Here is an 18,161-nt window from a genome sequence, read left to right as displayed (position 1 = left end):
CGACTTCGGCGTGACTTGCACGTACTTCATATAATGAATGTCTATGCAAGTCGCTCCGAGGTCGCCCCGAAGTAGTACAGGACCCTTTTTCTAAGTCGGAGCGACTTGTGTTGCTTCTATTAGAACCGGTCCTGTAGCACTGCATGGACCGTGACTTGTCAGGCTGACAAGTCGCGGTAGTGTGAATGGACACTTAATTAGTACATCCGAAAACAACCGTAAGAGCAAGACTAGGCATGATCAGAAATGAAAGAACTCATACAAAACAATCCAACACATGACATCACTTCTGAAGTTGAATTCTGTCATATGGGAATTTTCGTATGAAAGTAACCTCTTCACTTTCCACATGAGACTAGCATGCCACAAAAAACGGACGACAGATCGTTCGATAATCTGATTGCGTGTACGAGGCTTTAGAGCAAGGGTCTCCAAACTATGGCCCTCCAGTTGTTCAGGAACTACAATTCCCATCATGCCTAGTCATGTCTGTGAATGTCAGAGTTTTACAATGCCTCATAGGACTTGTAGTTCCGCAACAGCTGGAGGGCCGTAGGAGGAATTTTTAGATCTCCCAATGTTGGGCTTTAAATAATACACAGTCTTGGACTCTCTAACCTTCGGAGTGGTGTTCCTTCTGTTTCCTGTATTTGGATTTAAAATATGTCTGAAGACCCCCCCCCCCTCCTTTTTGGGGGTGTTTTTTGGTGATTTCAAGCAACCTAACCAAAGCAAGTTATGCCTCGTACACACGCATCGATTATTGGCTGGAAATTTTCGGCCAACGTCCGATCGGCCGATTTTCGGCTTGTTAGTATGATGCTTTCGACAACCGACTCCGACTTTTCGGCCGAAAAAAATCTGGTGTGCTTGCTATAAAATTTTTGTTGGCCGTCAACACAACGCCCGATTTTCCGTCAGTCAGTACAGATTTCAGCAGACAAAAATCTGATGAGCAAGACTGGGCATGCTCAGAGAAGAAAAAACACACGGAAAGTAAACCAGCACATGACATCACTTCTGAAGTAGATTTTTGTTGGCCAAGAAAAATCGTGCGCAGTCTAGGAACATTTCAACCAACAAAACACCACTCTGGATAAAAGTCGGACGATCGGTCGGCCGATAATCGTTGCGTGTGTACGAGGCATTAGCTTGATCAATAGAAAGGTCTTTTGTCAACACCAGAAGATCCAGTTCCTCCATTTCCAGGACGATCGGTCGGCCGATAATCGTTGCGTGTGTACGAGGCATTAGCTTGATCAATAGGAAGGTCTTTGTCAACACCAGAAGATCCGGTTCCTCCATTTCCAGGCACCACATGGCGTTCCCTCACAACAGGGAATGCAGCTTGTTAGCACACAACTGCAAGTTCTAATCAGAGGTGACAAAACAATCTTCCATACATCTGTGAGCACAGCCTCCTGCCCCATCCAGGCAACAGAAGCCACCAAACCAGATATACAGAATCACACGCTTTACCAAGATCATCCCAGCAGGTAGGTTCCCCCTCCTAGGTCTAGTTTTCTCAGCTACACAGGTGACGTACTGTTGTCACCAGCGCCAATTAAACAAATAAAGTGACAGCTACCACTGTGGCTACAAAGCCGCCAGTTTAATCCGTTGCCATAGTTACAGGAAGCTGTCCATGTAGTACAAGTCTTGGAGGTATTCTAATTAACCTATATCATGTCATCTAGGCTAATCACTTCCACCTAGGGAATATGGGGAAACAAATGTTAGCTCAAACTCTATAGAACGCAGCGCATCGCAGTTCAAAACCACCAATAAATATAAAATAAATATATAAAAAATAAAAGAAATGTCCTTTCAGTGTCAAAACAGATGAATATAAATAGTGCAGAAATGTCCACTTCTTTGGTGAATTTCCTTTATAATGTGCTCCGTGCGCAAAAACATGAAGTGCTTTAGTGTTTAAAAAGACTTCACAACAGTGATGTGCGACCCGTGCCGCTTCTTCACACTCGCCAGAAGAGATGGACCCCTATTAAGTAACGGAGTCTAATGCACGTATTCTGGTGGGGGATATCTTCTTCCTGATCTTCACACCTATCACAGACTTCCAATGGTCCAAAGACGCAGGAAATATGGGTACAGATATACATCAATGCCACTTACCGTCATCAATTTTTGTATTTACATAGAGCAGCACAATGGCTAAGGCTCCGTTCACATATTGGCATCCTGGATTGCAGGCACAACTACCACAATTCTGCCCACGATCCTGAATCACAGCAAATCGCGGCACACGCGTGCGGTTCCCATCCCTTTCAATGGCACCCTATACGCAGCGCGATTTTGCCATCGCGGTAAAAATCACATAAACAGAATCAAGGGATGCCTGTCACCCAAAAGTAATAAAAGGATTTCTTTTCGGCAACATTCTGCGTTTCCGTTTGGGCAATTTTACTGCAATTTCACGGGCGACAATTGCGGCAAAATTGTACTGCGTTTGGGGTGCCATTGGAGGGGGCAGGCAGACATGCTCATAGGTTAATTAGCTCCTGTCTAAATTGTCCATAGTAAGAGAACTTAGATTGGCACCTTTAGCTCAAGAAAAGTTTATACCTTTAAATTCTCTTTTATGGCACTTTTCCACTGCAAGTACCGGCTCGGCTCTACTCGGCCCGGTTTGCTTTTCCACTGCGGTACCGCATGGTATAGTGTCGGAACGGTTCGGTACGGTACGGTTTGCTTTTCCATTAAAGTAGTACTAAAGTTAAGTGGGTGGGATAACAACGGGGTGGGTGGGATTCTCTGACCAATCAGTGGCTAGTAGTGACTGCATGCAAAGGATTGTGGGATATGGTACCAGTTTGGTACCTGTTGGAACCACAATCGAGTAGGTACTGTTTTTTTCAGAGCCGTACCGTACCGTTCGGTTCCATGCAGTGGAAAAGCAAACCTATACCGTACCATACCGAACCGTTCCGACCCTATACCATGGGGTACCGCAGTGGAAAAGCACAAAAGCGTGCCGAACCGGTACGGTTCCATGCAGCGGAAAAGCGCCATAATGGCACTTTTCCACTGCAAGTACCAGCTTGGCTCTACTTGGCACTGCTTGGCCCGGTTTGCTTTTCCACTGCTGGTACCGCATGGTACGGTGTCTGAACGGTTCGGTACGGTATGGTTTGCTTTTCCACTAAAGTAGTACTAAAGTTAAGTGGGTGGGATGTGGGTGGGATAACAACAATTCTCTGACCAATCAGTGGCTAGTAGTGACTGCATGCAAAGGATTGTGGGATATGGTACCGGGTATGGTACTTCTTGGAACCACAATCGAGGTGGTAATGTTTTTGAGAGCCGTACCGTTCTGTTCCATGTAGTGGAAAAGTGCCGCCGTACCGTACTGAACCGTTCCTACACCGTACCATGCGGTACCAGCAGTGGAGAAGCACAAAAGCGAGACGAACCGTTCGGTTCCATGCAGTGGAAAAGCGCCATAAATGTCTTTACACTTGTCCATTGCACTTCCTTTGTGGTGTTAAAAATCCTGCCTGCTACATTTTGGTCAGTTAAAAAAAAAAAAAAAAAAAAACACCACCAAAAAACACCTCCCAGTTTAAATGCTTTGAAAACACATCAATAATGCACCCGTGTTATATTTTTGAAGCGGTTTTTGAGTCACATGATCTATGAAAAACTCACCATAAGTACAATAAAATTGTGGTAAAAATCACACGTTTTCAGCACCTTCTTCTCTTATCAGCAAATTGCCGATAACACCATTTTTGGCCTGCTAAAATTTTGGTGCATCTCTACTAAATTGCCCGTACAAACAGGCTTTTTTTGTTTAGCCTGGAAAATCTAACAGATTCCTCCACCAACGCTCAAAATCCCGAACTGCTCACATGTACTATTCAACCGATTAAGTTTACTACTCCTAAAGATTATTGTTCTTATTTGTTGGCGTCCTATTCCGCCTGCGTAGCCGACTCACATTGAAAACCTTTACTTGATAAGTCACGATAGGCCTTGTTTTAAGCCTCATTTTCTAAGGTCTTTACTTTTTTTGCAAAAAAATTTCAATAAGTTCTATTGAAACAGATGCACTGTTCGGCCGACAATTTTCTAGCTGTATTAGACAGCTTTAGAAAATAATATATTTAGAGAATTTGGATTCTGACGGTTGGTTCACACGCTACATGTGTTGGCAAGATGCGGCCCCATTTATTCTGAATGGCATCCCATTGCACATTGCCAACAGATGTGCATTGCAGCACATGCACAGCAACATGTTACTGAATCGCTGTGTGTTGCCCTGTGCAGCATCGTGCAAATGTTGGTAAGGGGGAGTGGAATGCTATTTGAGATGAGCGACACAGCATTGCACCAAAATAGTATAGTTCATATTCCCATCGCACACCTTCCTGGAATAGGCACATCAATTGTGGGTGCTGGACACTGGATCTATCACAGATACATACATACATATTCGCCAGCACACCAAGGATCTTGCACAGCAATCCAAAGAAACTTTTTATTGCAAAAGGATCACATCAGGATAGGTGCAACGTTTCAGAGTCACGCAGGACCCCTTCATCACATGCCTGACAAAGGGGTCCTGCGTGTAATTTTTTTTTCTCTTATTTATTTTACCTTTTTTTTTTTTTTACACTGTCCCTTTAAAAAAAAAAAATTTGATCACTTTTATTCCCATTACAAGAAATGTAAATATCCCTTGTAAATGGAAAAAAGCAGGACAGGTCCTCTTTAATTTAAGATCTAGGGTCAAAAAGACCTTAGATCTTACATCTACACTTAAAAGCAAAAGATTTTACAGACAGGATCAGATAGCAGCGGGTGTCCGCGGACATGTCACCGCTGACATCTGCTTCTCCATAGAGGTGCCTGGAGCATCCCATCAGGTCCGCATGAAAAGCCGACAGCTAGATCTGAGCGGAAAGCCCGTAAATTTTTTGTGCAGCAATCCCTCTTGATTTATTCTATCAATGGCCTGATTGCATCGCAGTGTGAGAAGAACGTAGCGCTGTTCGCAACACCAGATTTGGATCTATAGGTATTTATCCATCTATCCGTACAATAGGTTTGACCAATCATAAAGAAGCGCATTTGTGAGGTCAGACAGGGATGTGGACAAAAAGGCCTGGCTCGCAGTCTCCGCAAACCCCAAACTGTTCCCATACACTTGGGAGCATGAAATTGTCCAAAATGTCTTGGTATTCTGATGCCCTAAGAGTTCCCATCACTGGAACTAAGGGGCCAAGCCCAACCCCTGAAAAACAACCCCCCACCATAACCCCCCTTCACCAAATGATTTGGATCAGTGCCCAAAGCAACGTCCATAAAGACATGGATGAGCGAGTTTGGGATGGAGGAACTTGACTGGCCTGCACAGAGTTCTGACCTCAACCCGATAGAACACCTTTGGGATAAATTAGATTGGGTTGAGGTCAGTACTCTGTGCAGGCCAGTCAAGTTCCTTCCTCCAACCCAAACTCGCTCATCCATGTCTTTATGGACGTTGCTTTGGGCACTGATCCAAATCATTTGGTGGAGGGGGAATTATGGTGGGGGGTTGTTTCTCAAGGGTTGGGTTTGGCCCCTTAGTTCCAGTGATGGGAACTCTTAGGGCATCAGAATACCAAGACATTTTGTACAATTTCATGCTCCCAAGTGTATGGGAACAGTTTGGGGATGACCCCTTCCTATTCAAAAATGACTGTGCACCAATGCACAAAGCAAGATCCGTAAAGACATGGATGAGCAAGTTTGGGGTGGAGGAACTTCGAAGACACACACCTACACAGGTTGAACTGGATGGACTGTTGTCTTTACTCAACCTTAACTTCTATGTAACTATGAACTTGACTGGCCTGCATAGAGTACTGACCTAAACCGGATAGAACACCTTTGGGATAAATTAGGAGTGCAGACTGCGAGTCAGGCCTTCTCGTCCAACATCAGTGCCTTACCTTACAAATGTGCTTCTGGAAGAATGGTCAAACATTCCCATAGACACACTCCTAAACCTTGTGGACAGCCTTCCCAGAAAAGTTGAAGCTGTTATGGCTGTAAAGGGTGGGCACGCATATTATATTATATATATTCATTCCTTCCAACCTACTTTACCGGTTTTGGGTCCTTCTTCCTCCTCAGTTCCCCAGGATTCTCTCTTCTCTCCCTAATTCTCCACCTATGGACTGGAGAATCTGGGAGGGAGAATTCTGACAGATCGCCAGTGAGGTGCCGAGATCGCACCTTCATAAACTGGCCGATTCTATGTGTGCGGAGGTGATCAGAGGAGAACATGCTCTTCCCTGACCATCTCAGTTTCATAAACCGCTAATGATCCCAGAGGAGCTGCTATCATCAGGATCACAGCTCATCTCGGTATCATAAAATAGACACCTGTGTAAACGGCCCTAACAGTTTAAAGCAGAGTTCCACCTAAAAAAAAATAAAATAAAAAAAAATACCCTAGTGCATTCCACAATGGCTAGCCTCTGATCTGTCCCGGGTTGCACTTACCTGCAAGAAGAAATACTTACCTTGAAAATGTATTGTCCATCGCTGCCATCTCGGGTGTGGGCAGCTTGAAGCCAGCGCGATCCCCTTCTGTGTCCTCTTCCGTCTTCGTCGGTCCCACGATGCACTGCACCGGCCCCGCCGTCACTTCCGGTGCCGCAGCGTCATCCCTGCACAGTTTCTGGGCATGCCCAGAAGCTGTTTAGCAAGGTATGACGGCGCCTGCACCGGAACGGACGTCGGGCCGGTGCAGGCGCATTGATTCCTGGTAGCGATGACGTTCAGCTCCCAGGAATCATTGCAAAGCCAGGAAGTGACGAATCGCCGTGGCCGCCGAGGGGAGGAAGAGGAAGTAAGGTAAGTATATTTTCTTCTAAACCAGGTAAGTAAAAAAAAAAAATAAAAAATTGCGATTATCCATTTGTTTTTCAGGTGACCCGGACCAAGAAGATGGACCGAACTTTGATTTTAGGGTGGAACTCCGCTTTAACAAAACCCCCAAGTATCTCCTCTGTAGAGTTCCTCTGGTGGGACTCCTCCAGCCTACAATGGCTGCGAACATGAACTCTACTTACTGCACCATACAAGTCAATGTCCTCTCCAAGTTTGAGGACTTTAGCATAGCAGTTCATGGATATGTTGAGAAATGACTGTAGACCGGGGACCTTGGCCTTTGTATCACGCACACGTAATAACCCCATAACCAACGAAGTGATGGTTTTTTTCAGGAAATTTCTAGGGTTGGTTTTTTTATGAAGCGAGAGGGAGGAGGAGGAGGGGTTAACCACTTGCCGACCGGCTGCGGTACATATACTGCGACAGGTCGGCTCTATTGCGCAAAACCTTGTACCTGTACGTCATTTAGTGCAATAGCCAGCAGGGGGCGTGCGCACTGATTGGCCAGAGGGGGAGCCAATCAGCCAGTCTGGCAGCCATGATGTCTGCTGACCACCCGCGATCGCTCCCCAGGGAAACATAACATCCGGTCTGCCAATTTAAACAAGGCAAACCGCCGTTCCGTCAGAGATTACCACAAGGATCCTGTGTTCCTGCTATGTAGGAACACAGATCTCTGTTCATCTAGTAAGTCCTTCCCCCACACAGTTAGAAAGCATCCCCTAGGGCAGTGATGGCAAACCTTGGCAGCCCAGAAGTTTTGGAACGACATTTCCCATGATGCTCAACTACACTGCAGAGTGCAAGAAATGGGAAATTTAGTTCCAAAACATCTGGGCTGCCAAGGTTCGCCATCACTGCGCTAGGGACACACTCAACCCTTTGATCGCCCCTGGTATTAACCCTTTCCCTGCCAGTGTAATTAGTTCAGTAACAGTGCCTATTTTTAGCACTGATTACTGTAGTAATGTCCCTGGTCCCCCCAAAAGTGTCAGCCATTACTAGTAAAAATAAATAAAAAATGGACATAAATCTTGCCCCTAGTTTGTAGCCGCAATAACTTTTGCGCAAACCAATCACGATACGCCTATTGTGATTTTTTTTTTAAACCAAAAATATGTAGCAGAATACATATTGGCCTAAATTGATGAGGAAATTCGATTTTTTTATATTGGATGTTTTTTTAGCAGAAATTAAAAAAATACAGGTTTTTATTTTTTTTCAAAAAGCGCAAAAAATAAAAACCGCAGAGGTCAAGTACCACCAAAAGAAAACTATTTGTGGGGAAAAATTACATAATTTTTATTTGGGTAAAGTGTCGTACAAACTGTGCTGTTAAAGTAAGGCAGTGCCACATCGCAAACAAAAATGGCCTGATCATTAAAGGGGGTAAAACGTTCCAGGGCTGAAGTGGTTAAACACAAATCTTATTGGTTAATTTATTTTTCTGGCTTGTTTTGAAAAAAAAATTTGACTATTCCGGAGAAATGTTTTCATGCTAACGTTATGTAATCCCAGGGATTCCTTCTACCGGGTAACCAATAAATTATCCACCCGGGATTCCGCGAATAACATTTTGAAGAGCTGTAATTACCACCAACTAAATGGTAGGAAATTTATAGAGCTTAGAAGTGCCGCTGTAATAGCCCAGCACCGGCAATGGCTGCCCCACGGTTTCCCCAGAGCACATTCCCCTTAGGCCACCTTTCATGCTTGTGCGACTTGTCATGCGATTTGGGACTGCAAAAATCACATGACAAGTCGTTTTCCATTATTTCCAATGAGCCCCATTCATATCTGTGCGACTTGAAGTCGCACTGACTTCAAAGTAGTCCCTGCACTACTTTGGCACGATTTTGAAGCATTTTAAGGCCAAAGACATTCAAGCCCAGTCAAAGTTGCGGTAAAATTGCGTGACTTTGAAGTCGCACAAGTGTGAAAGGGGCCTTAAAGTGATTCTGTACAGAGAAGAAGCCACAACTGCCGATCTGCTTCTGAAAATGCTTCCTGCCTGGCTGTCTGAGACAGTGACCCAGCATGTGTGCAGATCAGTAACATAAGAGTCCGATCTAAACTACATATTTATCCTACCTACCCCCCACCCCCTCAGCTAGGAAGGAACTGGGAGGTGCACCAAATGGAAATTTTGGTGCCGAAACTGACTTTTTTTTTTAAAAGTATATTTTTTATATAGAACCGTATTATAATTTGACTTTAGTTATCATGAATTTAAATTAATTTATTGTCAGCCATTATTGGCACCTTTAGCACAAGAAAAACGTATCCCTTTTAAAACTCAATGTAGGTCTTCTCACTGGTCCATTGCGCTTCCGTTGTTTAAAATCTTGCTTGCTGCATTTTTGGTCAGTTAAAGCTGCGCCAAAAATGCACCTCCCTGTTGAAATTAATTGAAATCACAGCAAGAACGCACCCGTGTTACATTTTTGAGTCACATGACCTATGAAAAATTATACACACAGTAAAATCGTGCCAAAATTGCTGCAAATTAGCAGCAAAATCGCCAAAAATTCACAAAAAAAAAAATCACAATATGCGTTTTTGGCGCCATTATTGGCACCTTTTTCTCTTATCAGCAAAATGCCAATAACATTTTCTGTGGCCGAAATTTCCCTGCATCTCTTGAAGGAACTGAAGTCAGGCTACAAGTATTTTCACCAGGACAGGTCAACAATGGCAGCTTCCATACTTTAAAAAACAACAAACAAAAATTCCCAGCTCCCTTACCAGCCAGTCTGCAACAAACCAAGCTAACCTGTTCATGGCAAAACCAAGAGGATTTGCATAAGCTGCAGCAGCCAGGTCACAGCAACCCAGTGTACTGCATTCCTAACGCCATAGAGTTAGAACTACAATACACCGGGGTGACGCAACGTGGCTGCTGCAGCTTACACATGTATTTGCAAATGTGTGCAAACTAAACCCCTTAGTTTAAATGTGAGCTGCTGGACAGGGTCAGTTGGGTTTGTTGCAGGCTGGCTGGTAAGTGGGCCAGCTATAGTTTGGGTGGTTGCCATTTGTTTGTACCCTCCATACTCCCCAAACCCCCACTCCCCCCAAATCCTACAACCATAAACAGCAGGTGCCACAGGATGCCCAACTTTACCAGCCAAGAATCCCCCTTCCGTGCCCCTCTCTGATTTAGTTTCACTTTCTTTCCAAGTCTTTCTTCCAAAATTTCATGGCAAAGCTCCATTCCTCATCCAAGGGCAGCACCATTAGCAATCACAGAGTTTTATCAGACAAAGAGACCAGTGCTGGTAAACCTAAACCATAGAGTCAGGGAAAGTCAGGCCCCAGTAACAAACTATGGCCCTCCAGCTGTTCAGGAACTACAATTCCCATCATGCCTAGTTATCTCTGTGAATGTCAGAGAATTTCAATGCCTCATGGGAATTGTAGTTCCTGAACAGCTGGAGGGTCATAGTTTGGACACCCCTACGTATAGGCAGTAGGATGTCCATTGTTTGTTCCCTGGCTAAGACTGCAATCAGGCCAACTATGAAGTCCAACCAGTACCACCGGCCTATCCTGGACTTCCATTTTAGGAGGAAAACTATACTGCCCTGAATGCCTTTTTCAGACAAAAGCCCATTGTTCCTTAAAGCCCCGTACACACGTAGCGATTGTCGGCCGCAAATATTCGGCGGCCGATTGTAGGCTTGTTAGTATGAAGCTTCCGACAGCGCATTTTCGGCCGAACAGAATCTGTCGTGCAGGCATTAAAATTTTTGTTGGCCATCACCAGAACGGCCGATTGTTCGCCAGTCAGTACAGAATTCGGCCGTCAGACAGCAGATTTGCAAGACTGGGCATGCTCAGAAAAGAAAAAAGACAAGGAAAGTTAACCATCACATGACATCACTTCTGCAGTCGGCTGTTGTTGGCCGACAAAATTCATGTGCTGTCTTTTGCAGTTTTCAACAGACACGACAGCCCTGGACAAAAGACGGCCGATCGTTCGGCCGACGATCGCTACGTGTGTACGGGGCTTTAGTGTCCATGAAGAAGTGATAAGCTCCATGGTGAACCGGATCATAAACAACCAACTCCCATCAAATAAGCTTTGCGTATTTACAGATCCTTCTCTCTACTACAGCAAACAATTCTCGCTCTTCCCACCTATAGCAATGAAAACAAAGAGCCGAGCTCAATGTCCAAACCGACTACAGAGAGGCACAAAGTCTGAGATTATTCCTAGTAAAAACAGATGCAAAAAATAACTTTTTATTCAACAAAAACCTTGAAATATCCTTCAAAAGGGAACAGAAATATTTCCGTTCCCTGCTCGCCAATCATACAATTCAGGGTTATCTTCACTCTGCTAAAATGAGGACCGCTGCCCCGAGCTCAATGTCATCAACAGCCAAGATAAGGTGAATACATAATATATATATATATATATATATATATATATATATATATCCATATCTCCTATGAGCTCACAGCTGATAATCGACTTTCATAGGACACCTGCAGAGAAATCTGATCTAGGATTCTGGGAATGAGAAAACTATGATATATTGGGGGAGATTTACTAAAACTGGAGAGTGCAAATTCTGGGGCAGCTCTGCATGGTAACCAATCATCTAACTTCAGCTTCTTCCACCAAGCTTTAACAAAAAAAACCAGAGGCGGATTGGTTTCTCTGCAGAGCTGTGCCCAATTTTGCATTCTCCAGTTTTAGTAAAGTCTCCCCCATAGATATACAAATGTTGATTTAGCAGAGTGCAAAGCATTGATTTCCTAAAACACCTTCAATCGGTATTTATAAAACTTAGGCTGCAGAATACCAGGAGACCTTTCACTGTACATAGCCCTCCAAACCCCTAAGGAGCCCCAGGGTGACCGAGCACATTCCATTTTCAAGGAGAAAAAGCATGCAAAGTGTGACCATTCCAACCCGGCCTTCCCTCTACAGATCCCAGCCCCCACTCTACAGATCCAGGCCCCCACCCCCCACTCTACAGATCCCAGCCTTCCCTCTACAGATCCCAGCCCCCGGCCTTCTCTCTACAGATCCCGGCCCCCGGCCCTCACTCTAGAGATCCCGGCCTTCCCTCTACAGATCCCGGCCCCTGGCCTTCTCTCTACAGATCCCGGCCCCCGGCCCTCACTCTAGAGATCCCGGCCTTCTCTCTACAGATCCCGGCCCCCGGCCCTCACTCTAGAGATCCCGGCCTTCCCTCTACAGATCCCGGCCCCTGGCCCCCACTCTACAGATCGCGCCCTTCCCTCTAGATCCCGACCCTCACTCTACAGATCCCGGCCTTCCCTCTACAGATCCCGGCCCCTGGCCCCCACTCTACAGATCGCGCCCTTCCCTCTAGATCCCGGCCCCCACTCTACAGATCCCAGCCCCCGACCCCCACTCTACAGATCCCGGCCTTCCCTCTACAGATCCCAGCCCACGGCCCCCACTCTACAGATCCCAGCCCCCGACCCCCACTCTACAGATCCCAGCCTTCCCTCTACAGATCCCAGCCCACGACCCCCACTCTACAGATCCCGGCCTTCCCTCTACAGATCCCAGCCCACGGCCCCCACTCTACAGATCCCGGCCTTCCCTCTACAGATCCCAGCCCCCGACCCCCACTCTACAGATCCCAGCCCACGGCCCCCACTCTACAGATCCCAGCCCCCGACCCCCACTCTACAGATCCCAGCCTTCCCTCTACAGATCCCAGCCCACGGCCCCCACTCTACAGATCCCGGCCCCCGGCCCCCACTCTACAGATCCCGGCCTTCCCTCTACAGATCCTGGCCCCCGGCCCCCACTCTACAGATCCCAGCCCCCGGCCCTCCCTCTACAGATCCCACTACGCTGATACAGTCAGGAAAACTTGTCATTGCACTGCACTGTATCAGATCAGTCATTATAGAACTGCTCAGAGGAATGTTCAACACGCAGAGAAACAGGTCAGTCCTATTCAGGAAGCAGCAGGGCAATGTGCAGGAAACCATAACCCGCCAGAAGAATTTACTTCTCACCTACAAGACCGACGTAATCTGAAATGTGATTGGCTCCTGGGGGTTCATGTACTTTGTACTACTTACTGATGGAAAGCTGAATGTACAGTACTAAATGAAAGAAATAAAACTCTTTAAATCTTGTGGAATAAAAAACAATACTGTTCAAAACAAAAACAAAAAAAAAACCCTTCAGCAATGTCAGTCATCGTTGTCTCATCATCCTCACCACCACCACTTTAAATTATCACTATTATCATCAACAAAACAAGTTTTTTATTATCAAAACTATAAAATTATTATTAATAACAATAATACTGATAATACTACTACAAGTAATATAAAAATAGTGTTGCTTTTGTTATCAACAAAACTAAAAATTTTATTACTTGTATTATCATACATATTTTAATTACTTTTATTAATAAAAAAAAATATATAATAATAAAACAAAACTACATTTTTTTATTATGATTTGTGTTATTAAAACAATTTTTTTTTTTATTATTACTTTGTTGTTGATAACACTATTGTTTTATACTTAATAAAAATAATAAAAGTTGTTAATAAAAAAAAAAGAAGAAGAAAAAAAAATTGTTTTGTTGATCACAACAACACCATCATCACTATTTTTTTATTATACCAAAACTTTTTTTTTTTTAACCTATTACTTATTATTAATATAATGATTTTCTCATACAATAAATAAAAAAAAAAAAATGTCAAAACCAAGCACGAATCTATCTAAATAATGATTAAAGCGTATCAAACGCCGTTTTATTTTTTTTTTTACTTTAGGATAGTGTGGAAGGGTTAAAACCTCTGCAAGGTTTTTGTTGCCATAAGTGTCCTGGCCTGGGAAGGCTGACCCCCTCATTATTGGTCTTGGTGGCTGTGGTCACCAGCAGTGACAGTGAGGAAGAAAAACAAATATTTTGGAGTTGTCACTATAAGAGGAAAGGAGCGGAATCTGTCAAATGGGGACACCTGTTCCAGTGACAACCATCTGATAAGAGAATTCCCTCACTTTGGAGAGATTTTCTCTCACTTCCTTTCGTGTCTACGGGACAGGAAATGAATGGAAATCTCCCTAATAAAACCGAGGGCAAAAAAAAAAAAAAAAGAAACTACTGATAGGGGTTTTAACTCTTCCCTAGTGCAAGCACCAAAACATTATCGCTTTAGATACACTTTAAACGTGTGTACTGGTGTGAAGGTATGGTGTGAAGGGTTTTTGTTTTTTTTAACATTATTAAAATGTTACAAAATAACATTTCGGTTAACACCATGCATCAGAGCGTGTTGTGACCAGGCGCAGTGACATAGTGAGGTGCGCTGCCATGCATATTATGTGCATGTTCAATGTATGCTGAGGACAGAACAATTGTACTGATCTATAGGAGGGGGTAAGGAGACACGGTGACATTTCTATCTGACCTTCACAACAATCTCTACAGAGCCAACCCCATTCTAATGAGAGATCTCCAAACCAGAGGACTCCAGCTGAGCGTCCCCAGGTAGGAGGCACAGTGGAAAGTCCATGCCACATGTCATCTTTAGGGGCCCAGAAGGGAGCCAATGTCGTCTTTAGGGGCCCATTGTCGTCTTTAGGGGCCCAGAAGGGGGCCATTGTCGTCTTTAGGGGCCCAGAAGGGGGCCATTGTCGTCTTTAGGGGCCCAGAAGGGGGCCATTGTTGTCTTTAGGGGCCCATTGTCATCTTTAGGGGCCCAATAGGGGGCCAATGTCGTCTTTAGGGGCCCATTGTCATCTTTAGGGGCCCAATAGGGGGCCAATGTCGTCTTTAGGGGCCCATTGTCATCTTTAGGGGCCCAGAAGGGGGCCAATGTCGTCTTTAAGGGCCCATTGTCATCTTTAGGGGCCCAGAAGGGGGCCAATGTCGTCTTTAAGGGCCCATTGTCATCTTTAGGGGCCCAGAAGGGGGCCAATGTCGTCTTTAGGGGCCCATTGTCATCTTTAGGGGGCCAATGTCGTCTTTAAGGGCCCATTGTCATCTTTAGGGGCCCAGAAGGGGGCCAATGTCGTCTTTGGTGGCCCATTGTCATCTTTAGGGGCCCAATAGGGGGCCAATGTCATCTTTAGGGGCCCAGAAGGGGGCCAATGTCGTCTTTGGTGGCCCATTGTCATCTTTAGGGGCCCAATAGGGGGCCAATGTCATCTTTAAGGGCCCAGAAGGGGGCCAATGTCGTCTTTAAGGGCCCATTGTCATCTTTAGGGGTCCAGAAGGGGGCCAATGTCGTCTTTAAGGGCCCAGAAGGGGGGCATTAATGTTTTTAGGGGCCCAGAAGGGGGCCAAAGTCGTCTTTATGGGGCCAATGTCATCTTTACGGGCCAATAAGGGGGCCGATCCTCAGAATCTGCTCTCCGTCCAATCACTGAGCGCCCGGCTCTGACCACACAATCCCCCCCAGCATGGTGGTCAGATGTACTTTGTTGTGGATTGAAGGATCGGTGTACCAACAATCAAATCTCCAGAAAGTTTTGGGGGGGATCTGAAATCCCCAGTTCTGATTGGTCGCCTCCCCTGTTCCTGGGGATGAATATTCTTCTACTTTGGACAATAATGGCGAATGGCGTGGCCTGGAGACAATTCTGATTGGATGTTGGACTAGTCATGGCAGTCGGACTCTGAAGCTGACAGATCTGTAATAGAGGTGTCTGATCTGTATGGAGAACATAGGAATTGATCCCTCCACTCTTGTAATGTGTATGAAGAGTCAGGCCTGCACTGCATTGTACAGATCTGCTCTCCTGGGATCAGATAATGACACTTTGTATCCCCAGCAGGGAGATCGGCCCGTGTATGGGGCAGCACTGATCATGTGATCACATGTGACAGATAACAGCCGCCTGTGTGTGACAGCTCCACACACCCCTCCCCCTCCCTCCCTCCTTCACAGGACAGGACAGAGGTGACAGCTCGGCCCCGCCCCGCCCCCTCACCTGCATGGACTGCTTGGCGGGGGGTAACTCTATTTCCATCATGGTGGTCCCTGGCCCCGGCCGGGTGTCTCCTCGCTGTGGTGGTCGCAGTATGTATTCCTCGGTTCGTGTCCCCCTTCACGTCTTCCCGGCCGGTGACTCACTTTACCCTCCGCTCACAGGACCGTCCAGAGCGATATGACGGGAAACTCCAGCGTAACACTGCCAAAGTCACAAGCCACGCCCACTAAGCCAATGGAGAGCCGTGTTCTTCCAGCCACGCCCCATTCTCACTGCCCCGTCTGACGAACGAAGGGGTGGGCGGGGCCGGCCATCGCCCACGCTTTCGTGTCACGCCCACTTCCACTAACCTCTTCGGTGCCGAAGATTGGCTGAGGAATTGGGAAAATCGGGGAGAGCCCTGAGCTGGGGGAACGTGTCCTATAATACACACAGAGATCTGATAGAGGGACAATCATATCATCCTATATATTATATACACACAGAGATCTGATAGAGGGACAATCATATCATCCTCTATATAATATATACACAGAGATCTGATAGAGGGGCAATCATATCATCCTATATATTATATACACACAGAGATCTGATAGAGGGGCAATCATGTCATCCTATATATTATATACACAGAGATCTGATAGAGGGACAATCATATCATCCTATATATAATATATACACACAGAGATCTGATAGAGGGGCAATCATATCATCCTATATATTATATACACAGAGATCTGATAGAGGGGCAATCATGTCATCCTATATATTATATACACAGAGATCTGATAGAGGGACAATCATATCATCCTATATATTATATACACAGAGATCTGATAGAGGGGCAATCATGTCATCCTATATATTATATACACAGAGATCTGATAGAGGGGCAATCATATCATCCGATATAATATACACACAGATATCTGATAGAGGGACAATCATATCATCCTATGTATTATATACACAGAGATCTGATAGAGGGGCAATCATATCATCCTATGTATTATATACAGTATATCACATTTTTGCAAATATTTTGTTATATCTTTTCATGTGACAACACTGAAGAAATGACACTTTGCTACAATGTAAAGTAGTGAGTGTACAGCTTGTATAACAGTGTACATTTTCTGCCCCCTCAAAATACCATAACACACAGCCATTAATGTCTAAACCGCTGGCAACAAAAGTGAATACACCGCTAAGTGAAAATGTCCAAATTGGGCCCAAAGCGTCAATAATTTGTGTGGCCGCCATTATTTTCCAGCACTGCCTTAACCCTCTTGGGCATGGAGTTCACCAGAGCTTTACAGGTTGCCACTGGAGTCCTCTTCCACTCCTCCATGAAGAAATCACAGAGCTGGTGGATTTTAGAGACCTTGCACTCCTCTGCCTTCTGTTTGAGGATGTTTAGGTCTGGAGACTAGGGATGATCGAACTTTTCAAAAGTTCGGTTCGGTTAGAACATCCGAACTTCCCGAAAGTTCAGCCCAGATTTCAGAACCCCATTGAAATCAATGGGACCCGAACTTCGGTAATCAAAAAACACAAATTTTAAGCCCTAAAACCCAATATATACCCCTAAAAAGTGCCTAGGGTTCTGGGTCATACCCCAGGGACTATTAATCACACAAAAAAAGTTCTTAAAAATTTTCATTTTTGATAGAGAGCCAATTATTGAAAAAAAAAAAAAAATTCTTTGGATTTAGTGTCTGGGGGGTCTAAAAAGTGTACCTGTGAAGTTTAAGCTCTGTAGCATGTCCAGAACCATAAAAAAAAGATTGTTTGTATTATGTCACTTCGCTATTTTCACACCTTGCCGGTTTAGCAGCAGACGTTTTTTTGGGCATTTTTTGGGGTCTTTTGAGGCAGGCAAAACATCTGAACTTGTGTATAGAGGTATATATACACACATACTTATATGTATATATACACCTAGACATATATAGGTGTGTATATATACCACTATACACAAGTTCAGATGTTTTGCCTGCCTCCAAAAACCCTAAAAAAATGCCTGCAACAACACACCTGGGCATTTTTTTTTTGGCGCTAGCGTTTTTTTGGGCATTTTTTTGGGTTCTTTGGAGGCAGGCAAAACATCTGAGCTGTTCATAGCTGCTGCCTCCCATTGCTTTTAGTGGGGCTTCCTGCCTGCAGCTAACCAGGGCACCCCGCTAGGTCTCCCACAGCTAATCACAAACGGCCCCATTCGCAAGTGTGAATAAGGCCTATTTAACATTTACACCCCAATTGGTATACCTGTTAATTACCTTGGTGTGATTGGGAAAGGGTATAT

At 45.0% G+C, this 18,161-nt stretch overlaps 1 protein-coding gene across 1 annotated transcript in view; it reads right to left on the bottom strand.

Moving 5' to 3' along the window:
* Positions 1-16,052, bottom strand: part of NFE2L2 (NFE2 like bZIP transcription factor 2) — a 67,335-nt gene extending 51,283 nt beyond the window's left edge. Inside the window, exon 1 of the mRNA XM_082260383.1 lies at positions 15,857-16,052. Coding sequence (XP_082116509.1) covers positions 15,857-15,898 — 42 coding nt within the window. The 5' untranslated portion in view covers positions 15,899-16,052. The remainder of the gene's footprint in view (positions 1-15,856) is intronic.
* Positions 16,053-18,161: the final 2,109 nt, after the last annotated feature.

The sequence above is a fragment of the Pelophylax lessonae genome, assembly GCF_965119305.1.
Source record: "Pelophylax lessonae genome assembly, chromosome: 6".
Classification (NCBI taxonomy): domain Eukaryota; kingdom Metazoa; phylum Chordata; class Amphibia; order Anura; family Ranidae; genus Pelophylax; species Pelophylax lessonae.
This window is presented reverse-complemented; position numbering and strand designations above follow the sequence as displayed.